This window comes from Microchirus variegatus (genome assembly GCF_963457635.1).
Source record: "Microchirus variegatus genome assembly, chromosome: 20".
NCBI lineage: Eukaryota > Metazoa > Chordata > Actinopteri > Pleuronectiformes > Soleidae > Microchirus > Microchirus variegatus.
The window spans coordinates 13,690,328-13,702,969 of record NC_139821.1 but is presented as its reverse complement, the minus strand read 5'-3'; the positions used below and the strand labels follow the sequence as shown (position 1 = coordinate 13,702,969).

At 41.3% G+C, this 12,642-nt stretch overlaps 1 protein-coding gene across 1 annotated transcript in view; it reads right to left on the bottom strand.

Moving 5' to 3' along the window:
- Positions 1–12,642, bottom strand: part of grm8a (glutamate receptor, metabotropic 8a) — a gene marked incomplete at its 5' end in the record, with an annotated part of 251,993 nt that overhangs the window by 71,910 nt on the left and 167,441 nt on the right. Inside the window, 3 exons of the mRNA XM_083906612.1 lie at positions 2,691–2,828; positions 5,802–5,956; positions 7,258–7,393. Coding sequence (XP_083762738.1) covers positions 2,691–2,828; positions 5,802–5,956; positions 7,258–7,393 — 429 coding nt within the window. The remainder of the gene's footprint in view (positions 1–2,690; positions 2,829–5,801; positions 5,957–7,257; positions 7,394–12,642) is intronic.

The following is a 12,642-nucleotide window of genomic DNA, read 5'->3' as shown; positions in this document are numbered from 1 at the left end:
ATCGTTGCTGTGTTCGAACCGTTACAGGCAATAAAATGTGGCGCGTTACTATAATTAAGCTAATTGAAGTAGATTTTATATGACCAGGCTCTCTCAGAATAGTAGAGTAATACTTCCTGGTAAGCCAATCAGAGGCAGAGTTACATTCTAAGGTAAAGTTTTCAAACTGGACATTACTTCCCCTCATTGAGATAAAAGACAAGAATATATCTGCATATCAAAAGTTCTATATCATCTGTTGTGTTTCATTGTTCTACTCTTATAAACATAGTAATGACAACATCTGATGGGTGTCTTGTCTCACATTGTCCCACAGCAACATTCAAATATTATAGATTAGTGTACAATGTGTTTCTGTTAATAATTTATTCTATTAAGTGTCCATTTCATTCCTTAAACCTATGTAATATTCAGTTTAATCCAGATTATTTGAACATAAAAAAAGTAACGCAATAGTTACTTTCCCTGGTTTCTTTAACAATGCCGTAACTATTGCGTTGTTAAAAGTTACTATTTGGGAGAAATAATTACTATTTTTAAGTAACGTGACCAACACTGGACAAAGCATAGTTTTATACTTCAGCCACACTGTGTCTCAATTACATTTCACGTTGGTAGTTAATGCATGTTATTGCTATTTTTTGACTCCCCATTTGCACTTGCAAATCCGTCTAATCACACCCATTTTCCTCATCCTCATGCTGCTGCGTCGCCGCCGCGACCTTGAGCGGCAGTCAGCTGCTTGGTTTCCGTGGTGACGATGTAGAGGTCACGAACCCCGAGCACTTGGAATTAATGGACTCTGTCGCAATGACTGCGGGGGCCCTCGACACATTACACGCCCCCACCTACACAGATGTCACGCGTGGTAATAGATGGTCAATGGGAGTCAAAGCCCTTACAAACCTAATTATGTGAACTAATGACAGCAATCAGCCAGGGAATACTCACTGTGACACACCGGCACATAAACATAAAGACTCAATCAGAGCGGCAGGAGGTTGCGCAGAAACTAAATTGAAAATGTTTGTCGTCTGAGACATACACACGAGTAACGTCCAGAGTGCCATCATGAAGTATGACAATGGTTGTGTCACAAGTGAGCGAGTGTGAAAGCACACACGCTCGCACAAAGACGCACACAAAGGTTACACAAGAGTTGCAGAGCTTGGCCTTGTGCAAAATAAGCTGTGGGCCTTTCGATATAGCAGCAGAACAAGGGTCAAACGCACAAACAAACAACAGTAAGGGGTCGTTCTTATTACAGCACAAACACACACACACACACACTGTATACAGAGACACTCCACACACACACAAACACACACACACACACAGCAGCAGGAATTACAGTATCTACAAACACAGACTCTGACACTTATTTAATTTCTCTTTAAGCTTTGAGTACACAAACAGTCGCTCTTGTTGAGTTTGTATGGCTCCTCTGAGCCAACAAGCTGGTGTGATCTGCGCTCTAAGGCTACTTATTAGGGGAACATAACACACTAAAACATATTAACTAATTAAAGCCCAGTGCTTCTCCCCGTTGACACATTTTCTCAGCCAGAATGTGCCAACGGAGTCCCTTTAGTGGCTGGACTAATCAGAAAACTTCAGAAACACAGGTTGCTTATAGGTTTAACTTGTGCCTTCTGGTTAGACCGTAGAAATTGTTCTTGAATTTCGTGAGACTAGGGGTGAATTCCAATTCCTCGCTTAACCCTCAATCTCAGAAGTGCATGTTCCCTCTAGTGCAGGTGCTGTCCCGATTCTCAGAAAAATTAAGTTGAGGGGCAAGTTTAAGGGCTGTATCGCCCTCAATATTGAGATTTTCCCAGACCACCCTTGGGAGCAAGGGCTACCCAGAATGCATTGCGTGTTTTGACATAACAAAGATGGCGCCGAAAGCAGCGAAGCGAGTGCGATACAAATGAAGTATTTTCTTTGTTAATAGAGAAATAGATAGAAATTATGAAAACCATTGTATTATCTTAGTTTAGGACCATTTTATGGATTACTTACGTCATTGTTGCGTACCATTTATTTTTATTTTACGATCTTTTGTCGTATTGTCTTGTGCCGGCCGGTGCGGACAAGCGGTCGTTTGCTATCGTTTACTTTTCAATAAGCCGTGGTGTGTGGTAACTGTCAGCTGAATATGTCCGTGGTTGTGGTATTTGTATGAGTATCATCTTATAACTAACTGACAACCTAATAACTTGACTAACAAACGGATTGTAATAAATAATCATGACATAAATGTGTTCTTCTTCTTTTTTGGAGTTGACAGACTGGACGCAGCTTTCGCGTTATTCTGCCCCCTACAGTCTGAAGACGAATCTGCATTTAAGGGGTGTCCCATTTTCTTGAGGGTTAATATAGGAATTGGAATTGGCCCTAACACTGAGCAAGAAGCAAGAGACCACTTATAATTGACCACCAGGCAAATTTATCAGAAGGATATCTGCAGAATATCTGTCGAGGTAAAACACAACCTCTTACTCCATCTCCTTTGTTTCTACTGAGTGAACCAAATAAAACCCGTCCAATTACACACACAACATACTGCTTTACTGTTGCCACATTCAAGTGCAGCGTGTCTCGGGGCGTCATCCATTTTGAGGTTATTTTGTTTTGTCCAGAGGCTGAGAGCCTTGCCCTTTGTAAGAAGTTGAGCTGCAGTGACTTACCTGTGCATTTCTTCAGGCTGCCGGGCCGCTTGCCGTGCATCCCCAGCTTACAGTTGAAGTTCTCCTCCCAGAATTCGGCAAACCAGACATTCCTCCTGTTGTTGGAGAGCGAGCGGCTGCGGAAGTACCGGTCAAACGCTGTAAAAGAGAAAAAGGTAAAAGAATCAGTAAAAAAATGTTTTTTGAAAGTTGTAAGTATATCAATGAGATCTGGCTTCCTGGTGTAATGTATGACATATGTAGGGCACTAGTCCTCGGTCACAAATACATACGTTATGAACAGGCTACAGATTTAAGGTACGACTGCAAAGCTTCCCTTCAGTGGAGCACCACCCGTCTGAGGCTTGCAGAGGATGATAAGATAGGTGAAAGAAATTTAGCTAGATATATAGCTTTTACAAAAGAAGGTATTCTTCTATGGCTACCAATGGGTTTGCTGCTTCTAAAGGAAGGATTTAATTGATCCAGTTGACCTCCATTTTGCCCAAAGTAGACTGCTAAGCCTCACTTTTTAAAAACAAAAAAACAAGATGTTATTTCCAGTGAGACACTGAGACTACAGTTCTGTGAAGACACGGTGCTCGTGAAGGCCTGAGCCATGACTGACCCGATTTACGAAGTGACAAGAACTGACTTGATATATCCCCGCTGCTGTCACCAGAACCGGTGATTGTGTGCATCTGTGCAGCTCTACTCGGTAGCTTCCGGCTGCAGGGAACAGTGGGCGTGTGTGCCATTTAGGATCACACGCTTTCATTTGTGATCACAGGTGTTTTGTTCACACAAATAACCGAGGCAGATGGTGGAAGCAAAAACAAAATATCCACACCAAGTGAAGCAGATATTGAGAGACACCGGGAAATGAATGTTATCTGGTTCAAGACAAACAAGATATTTAGATAAAATTTGCTCATTGTTCGCTCATTGAGAGTTGGATGATCCTGCAGGAAAAACCAGCCATTGTTTTTATGTTGGTCTATGTGGGACTAATAAAGGACTATCTTATGCTGCTCTAAGATGGTCTATGCTAGTTTATGCAGGTCTATGATGGTTTATGCTGGTCTATGCTGGTCGTCCTGGTTTGGTGCTTGTTTATGCTGGTCTAAGCTGGTTTATGCTGGTCTATGCTGGTTTGGTGCTGGTTTATGTTGGTCTATGCTGTTTTGGTGCTAGTTTTACTAGCATAGACCAGCACATACCAGCATAGATGAGCATAGACCAGCATAAGGACACATAATAATGCTGGTGGACCAGCATAGACCAGCATAATGATGCTGATGGATGAGCATAGATGAGCATAGACGAGCATAATGACACATTATAATGCTGTTGGACCAGCATAGACCAGCATAATGACACATAATGATGCTGTTTGGTCCTGGTTTGGTGCTCTTTTATGCAGGTTTATTCTGGTCTATGCTGGTCTAAGCTGGTTGCTGCTGGTCTATGCAGGTTTGGTGCTCGTTTATGCTGGTCTAAACTGGTCTAAGCTGGTTTATGCTGGTCTATGCAGGTTTGGTGCTTGTCTAAGCTGGTCTAAGATGGTTTAAGCTGGTTTATGCTGGTCTATGCTGGCTTGGTGCTGGCTTGGTGCTGGTCTATGCTGGTCTATGCTGGTCCATGCTGGTTTGGTGCTAGTTTTACTAGCATAGACCAGCACATACCAGCATAGATGAGCATAGACCAGCATAAGGACACATAATAATGCTGGTGGACCAGCATAGACCAGCATAATGATGCTGGTGGACCACAATAGACCAGCGTTGATCAGCATTATGCCGGACCAGCACCAAAACACAACAAAATACTGGTCTAGGCTGGTGACCAGCTATGCTGGTTTTTCGAGCAGGAGAGAAAATGGATAATAATTGTATTATTTTGTGGTATATTGTCAACTTAATTGGATTTGGAAACAGTCAGGTTCGCGTGGAGATTTACGACTAAAAGCAGGGAAAAGCAGTGAGCGTCACACACACTTCACATACTGTATGATTCCATGCAAAAACTCAAGAGTTCAAATTAAGAGGTGCAGTTTTACGTACCATTTATTTACTAGGACTTGCAGAAATCACTGCTAGTTGCCTGGCAACCTCACAATAGGGACACAGAGTCGGGGTAGCTGTTTCCCTGAGCTGATCTCAACAGTCCCCTGACAACAGTATTAACTAAAATGTCAAACTATTCAATTTAAATGGAAGCATATTTCTGCAAAAATGCAACATCTTAAGCACAATATAAACATAACCGGTATAAGCCTTAATTGGGGGAATAAAATAGACGTCTCAGTGGGTTGCCTTTTTGTGTGTGTGTGTGTTTAATTTTTGTCTTCGTTTTGTGTGAGAGCTGTAGTTAATAAAAATATAAAATGCTCCCTACAGGAATGTTAATGGATGAACACCGAAAAGAACCTTCAAGTTAAAAAAGAAAAAATACCTGAACGTCGTGAGCTTCACGAGGGACAGATCTGCCGCAGTGTTATATTGCATCAGACGGAAAGGTGCGCCAAATAAATTGTTAACCCGGCGTGTAAACCCTTCATTAATCCTCCATTCGCTTACATCTCCTCTATCTACTGTGGACATCGCATGCTCTCTCACATGGACCAGCCAAAGCTGACTTTGATTTATTTTAACTTCTACATAAGCTCCTCTCTTCCTCGCACTCTCTATTACACTTTGAGTTTATATCTTGTCGCCTTTGTGTTCCTCCAGGAGTCAATTATCTAATAGTGTGCACTGACGGGGAGCAATAGAGAATATCCTCACAGGCCTAATGGCATAAACTTGTTACCTGCTGGGATCAAGAGCAAGAGAACATGAGTGAATTTCACTTTCTGGCCTTCCAACCTTTTTTCGCTTAATGTGATCTATTAGACATTTCGCACACACACACACACACACACACACGAAAGTGTGTGCGGATGGATGAACACAAACACGTCTTTCTCCCCTTTTTATCACACAGCCAGGTGCTTGGTTTCAGTGTTTCAGTGCAGATTACTGTTAGTTTCGACTGCATGCATAATGAAACGATGTGACGGCATCATCTCCATCATCTCCACACACACACACACACACACACACACACACACACACACACACACACACTTACCATCCACAGAAGCTCGCTTGGGTAGTATTGTGATGGCGCCTTCAGCTACTCTCTCCTGGTCAATCACAGGAGAGATTTTGGACCCCCAGCTGTCTGAACCCACCCACAGGAAGTGGCCCGTCTGGTTGTTCCTTTTAGCGGCATTCAGAACTCGTCTGAGAGGGAAAAAAAACAAAACACACAGTTCAAGGGTTGATGGTGGTTTGACGCACCCTCAGAATCGTTTTGTATTATTATATCTCTGCAACACCTCATCTGCTTTGCATTTCCACTGCACGGGTGTGTAGGCAAGATTGCGACAGCTCCTTCAGCTGAATAAATATAAATTCATAGAAGACGACGAAGGTGTCACAGAAAACATTGCTGCATGCTGAAAAGTGTAAAAAAAAAGAAGAATAAATGGCCTTGAATCATCTCTCGGTGAGGTTTTGTTTCCCCATTCAATTAGCATTGTTGCACAGAAATGCAGATTCTCTGTCTATAGCTTCTCCATTTTGGTGTAAGACGACCTCAACAGAACAGTGATAAAACATATGACGGTACGGATCGGTTGAATTGGTACTCAAAGGCAAGTTATTGTGTAACATACAGTCATATTCAGTGAAGGCACAATATCACTTGGTTGTAAGATTACTACCCCCACATTCATCAATGGTTTGGTCCACTCTCCCCAGGTGGGTTGAGTTCACCGCTGAGCCTCAGCCCTCAGGTTAATTAGAAGGTTGAAAGTCAATTACAATACAATTTGCCTTCAAATACAGCATATTTCATTCATAATATTCTATAATGTTGAATATATCACAGGCCAAGAGTCTCACATACATGAACCAAGATGAATCGGTTTAGTCTCAACTGCTGGTTGAGGTGTCGGGGGGACAACAATGTCACAAGGATGCCTTACTGGTCTTGCAGTCATCATCTGTTAATCCTACCATCACTGAGCAGCTTTCATATCATATGAAAGTGATATTTCCTGCTTTAGTCTGCCGGCATATTTTACATCACCACCATCTCGCCGCCTGTTTAAACTTATTGTCGCGACAGCTAAAATTAAAGTTGCACTTTAAGTAGCACAGCTTCTTCTCCAACTGATTTGAATCTTCAAATTATGCACCCTCACTGTTCACTGCTGGCAGAAGCAGAGAATTATTTTACTGACATTTCAGATTTTCCTCATTACACATTACTGAAATATATATTTATTTCAGCTATTATAAGTTCTTTTTTTCTCCTTTGACTTAACAGTTATCCAGTTTCTAATTAATTAATTCATATATTGTGCATCATTGCCACCTATCGCATATTACCATTCTTGGCTTTGTGGGTGACTATACCACTGAGTATTGGTCTGAACTTCCTTTCCCCCAGTGAGTAAATGCCACAGGATGTAAACGATAGCAAACAAATTGTGATGCGCGTCACAGCGGGGAATTTCTTGAAGTGCAACAGCGCTTACCGAATGTCGTCCTCATTAGCGAACATGATGATGGCCCTGGCATTGGAGGTCTCAAGGAGGCGTCTGATGATCTTGTCGAACTCCCCTGGTCTCGGCTCGCGAGGGATCTTCAAGGACTGGGCAATGCACACGCCACCTGAGACGGAGAGACAAAAAGAATAGGAAGGACAAGATTAAGTATATTTCGGCAGTGCCTTTCTTTGGTTTGAATCAAAGCCGTTCCAAACTGATGCTTTAAAGTAATATGTTTTACACTTTTGATGAATATTAATTGGCAAAACTGGTGTGAGAAGCCACTTTAAAATGTGCAAGAAGAAATCCAGGACAAAAGATGAAACAGTGCTGACAAGGTGTGTTTACAAGTACAAAACAGAGGATGTTACCAACCCTGTGAAATCCCATGAGACAAACTGTGGGCTGTACAAATACAATTTGATTGATTGATTAATTGATATCTGGACTTTACTTTGTTATTTATTTCTAGCAACTTTTACTTTTACTCCACTACATTTCCTCTAACTATCTTTGTTACTCGTTACCAGAGGCTTCACTAGGTTTTAAGGACAACATAGAGGCTAATGCCATGACTTTCCCTCACAACAAGGTAATTGTTTGCTCGCACAGATTACATTTTGGGGACACATATGTAACTAAAATGGTTGCAATTTCAATTCAAATATGACTTAATTACTTAAATTAAAGTTAATATTAAGATACTGTTGAATATATTTGGGTCAGGCTAATTTGGCTTTTATATAAATATCTTGGCTTTCTCCACTTTCTAATCATTACTCGTAAGTCTTGTATGGTGCAACTTGACTGAAATGTTTCATATTGAGTTCCATAACTGATGATAATCATACGTGAATGAGCTCAGCTGCTGACACACGGTGTGCATCCATGCGTAAATTGAGAAACACAGCTGATGCTCCGGAAAGTTAACTCTATAAACAACCAGGGCCTTCACAACTCAGTCAGACTACCTAGCTAGCTAAGTAGCCGTGTTCTTTCAGAGCTGGAATGTAACTTTTCACCGCAAAACAACAAGCTAGGTTTTCAAACAGGGAGCACTTGGTTCATTAATTACATGGGAGCAGCAGTGACGAATACTTACTGAAAAACGTTCTGATATCCATTCTTCATTCACGCTATTCTTATTAGCTGCTGCATTCGCTCTGTGTGCTAAGTTCAAGGCACACACGCTGCAGGAGTGCAAGCAAGGTCGCAGGGAAAACGCGGACTGGATTTTCAGTGATGTGGGCGTTCTCTGTATGAACGAGTGGAATGGAGCACTGAAGGGGCTCTCTCTGCCTTACACTATGAAGTGAAGGGAAACGGATCATATTTAAGTGAATAATGACAGATTACGTCATTATTTATTTAAACTCAGATTATGGCCATTTTATATAGAATTTGTTGGCACTTGTTTTTGTAAAAAAAAACTAAAAAAAAAAAACTCCAAACTATTTAGGGGGGGCTTCAGACCCCCTTAAATAGGCCTAGTGACACCACTGCTCGTTACTACCAAATAAAATCAGAAGAAGAAGAATTGGTAATGGTCTGTATTTATATAGAGACTTTTCTAGTCTTGATGAGCCGCTTTACAGTTTTGACATTCACCCATTCACAGACTGCAACATGAGGTTAAGTGTCTTGCTCAAGGGCACATATAGACTAACACAGCCAGGAATTAAACCCACAACCTCCCAGTTGAAAGACAATTCGCCCTACCACTGGGCCACCATGGCTCAATCCTAACTCTTCACTTTTTTTTAAGACTTTTACTTCTAAAACTTCAGTACATTTTATATCAGAAAATTACTTTTGATACTTAAGTACAGTAAATGTCATGTAAGTTAAGATGTTTACTTAAAGGCGCCAAAAACACTCAAATTCAAAATACAAAGGTCTTTTAGGTTCTGTTTTCTCCGCCATTATAGCACAGGCATAACTGGCAACCAGTGGTCGCTTAGCAGCTGAGACTCTACTGACTGCAATGATTGGCAGACGGCGGTAGGTGGCGCCACATGCCAAAACATGATTTCAAAACATAAATATGATTTGCAGTCTGCAAAAGATTTTTTTTTTAATGCGAATATTTTGTCTGTACTGTTGTTGTTGGTGAGTTCAGTTTGTTATATGAACATTATTCCTGAGTCTCTGTGACATATTAGGAGGATTTTATGGCCAGTTGCTTTGGATTTATAACATAATGCACCTTTAAGTAATATTATAAAAAGGTGACTTCTACTTCTACCAAAGTTATTTTCTGGTGAGACACTTTTTCTGTCCCTTTAAGGTACTTTATACAAGACTGCGACTGTCCAACTTTCCAGTTGAGAACAACCGGATCCAACTTCAGAGCACATAAAATAAAAAAGATGATTGAAAAGGGGAGCAACAATAATGTCACAAAGGACGTGGGAAAGTAAAGGCAGTAATAGAAAGGATAATAGAGACAGGAAGAGGCAGAAAAAAACATAATGGGGAGGAAAGATGAGTAAGAATAACAGTTGAAAGACGAGCGCTGCGAGAAGAAAAGGACTATTTTTCCAGACGATGCCGAAAAAAGACACGATCGATGATGAAAAAAAAAAATAATAATAATAACAGTCATAATAGCGCAAGTCACACTGATGACTCTAAATAACCTCACAGTGCCCAGCGCGAGTGCTTATTGTTGAGAGTGAAAGGAAACATTACCGGGACGTTGATTATTTCACTGGAAATTTGTGATAATGACAAAGTCCAGTTGCCTTGTTTTCTCTCACACACACACACACACACGAACACATGTGCACGTGCACGCTCTCACAATCCAGCATTCAGTTCTGATCCATACTAATTCATACATAATTAGTCTGACTCGCTGCGTATGTGCGTGTAAGGTGTGCGCGTGTGTTTTTAGTGTGAAGAACTGTGTCACTGTCAAACATGTACTGAACAGCGTATGACCAAAAGCACGTCGTTGTGCACGTTCGTTCCTCTGAGTGTGTGTGTGTGTAAGGGAGTGTGAATGATGCCCCCTTTTCCTCCCTTCCTTTTCCACCCCATTTATTGAACAGCTGTACAGTCTGTCACTTTTACTATCACCCCCCCCCCCCCCCCTCCACCGCACCGCCTTAATCTCACACATGCGCACACACTCACGAGCCTCCATGCCCATGCTGACACACACCGGCGTGCGTGACATGCGCGCTCAAACAAATACTCATTAGCCGCAAATTAACAGCCTCTCAAGGATAATCACCGACGTGGTGAAGAGCGACACAAGAAACTTGAAACTCCGGAATCATGATCACGAGCTGCGCACGCACTTTTGCACACAAAAATCCAAACTATCCCTTTAAGACGTCTGGTAAACGAAAAAGACAAACACCTCATAGAGTGTGTGCAAGTGCAAGTGACCCGACAGAAGAAGCCTGAAAAGCAGTAGCTACGTCAGAAGTGAATGTTGATTTAAGTTTAGGTTGAAGTTTAGAGTGTCATCTGCATCATTCCAAAGAGATACTCATCCTGTTTTTTGGGGGGGTTTTTCAGGCAAGCCAGAATTATTTTACATTTTCTGCCATCTTCATTTTTACTCCCACCTTCATTTTTACTCCCACAAGTGTTCCATTTACTATGACACCCAAAGTATTCAAATAGACCTTTTGGTTGCAGAGATAATACTCATTTCATTACAAGTGCGCAATTTTTGAGCAGAAACCTACAAAATAGGCTCAGGGCTTAAAGGCGCCATATGTAAGAATGTGGCCCAAAACGGTTACTACACTCAAATTCAAAATACCGAGGTCTTTTAGGTTTCGTTTTCTCCGCCAATTGTAGCTCAGACGTAACTGTAACTGGCGACCCGTGGTTGCTCGGCAGCTGAGACTCTACTGACTGCAATGGAATCCTACATCGTGAACGGTTATAAACCAAACTCAAGTGCCTCATTGTGGAAAAACTGGGTAATTTGTTTGGTTTTTTTGTGTGACTCCCAGCACACCCTGCCCCCTTTACATGTTATTTCCAGCGCTTTTTCATAATTCACCAGTCGCAGCACGCCGATCTATTAATGGCGTATAAGTGAATCAGGGGCAGACGGTGACACACTGAGCTCATGCGTTTACAAGTCTAATGACCTGATTATTGAGGCCTTGATGTGTAATACAACGTGACGGAATCCACATTCACCCCCGTGTCTATTTATACGTGCACATTTGTCTGTTTGTTTACCACCCAGTGTGAGGAGGTGTGGACTAGGTTTTGTGAGATGTGTAGGAGTCAACCCCCTGAGCTAGAATGCACACAATTGCAGATTAGCGTTGCATTTATATAAGTGTGCTTTTTTTTTTTTTTTTTTGAAGACACTGTGATGATTAATTTGACATCAGGTATGTCCAGTGCTTCATTGAATGAAACCTCTTAAAGTCATAATTAACTCCATCCTGTTTTCAGATTAAATTCACTTAGTTTCAGGACGGGAAACACTGCCGTCTCGACGTTTAATTAACAATCTGCTTCCCGCCCACACACTCCTCTCTGCACCATTTCATCTATTAACTAAAAGAGACACGACTGGGGAGAAAAGAAGAGAGGAACAATTACTCTCACTGTGTGGATCCTTCTTCTGTCATTTTTCATTCACCTGCAGCTTGTCGAGCTTTTTCCCGGGGAATGCATGTCTGCAATATTTAAACAACACCAGAGAAGTTTACTATTTCTAAGAACACCAAAAGTACATTCATTTGTAAATCCTATTTATTAGTGAAGTAATTACACCAAACTCTTTCATAACCACAACAACAAAAAAATCCTCAGAAGCAAAAACAGCCTTCAATGGAAGCTTAAAGCCTATTTATAGTTTGCAGGATGCCAAGTTTTGTCACAAATCCACTACATTTTTATGTGGTTATCTACATGCAGCATAAACATCTGTGCACTCGTAGGTCTGGGATGTCGACTGCACAAACTCAAGGACATGTTGGACAATGTACTTGAATGTGTCACATTCCTACCTACATTTTATTATATATATATATATAAATAAAATCCTCCTAATATGTCACAGAGACTCAGTAATAATGTTCATATAACATACTGAACTCACCAACAACAACAGTACAGCCAAAATATATGCATTAAAAAATATATTTTGCAGACTGCAAATCATGTTTATGTTTTGAAATCATGTTTTGGCATGTGGCGCCACCTACCGCCGTCTACCAATCATTGCAGTCAGCAGAGTCTCAGCTGCCGAGCAACCACGGGTCGCCAGTTATACGTCAGAAAACGAAACCTAAAAGAGCTTGGTATTTTGAATTTTTTTGAATGTAGTAACCATTTTTGGCCACATTCTTACATATGGCGCCTTTAAAATGCTTTTGAGTGCATTCCCTG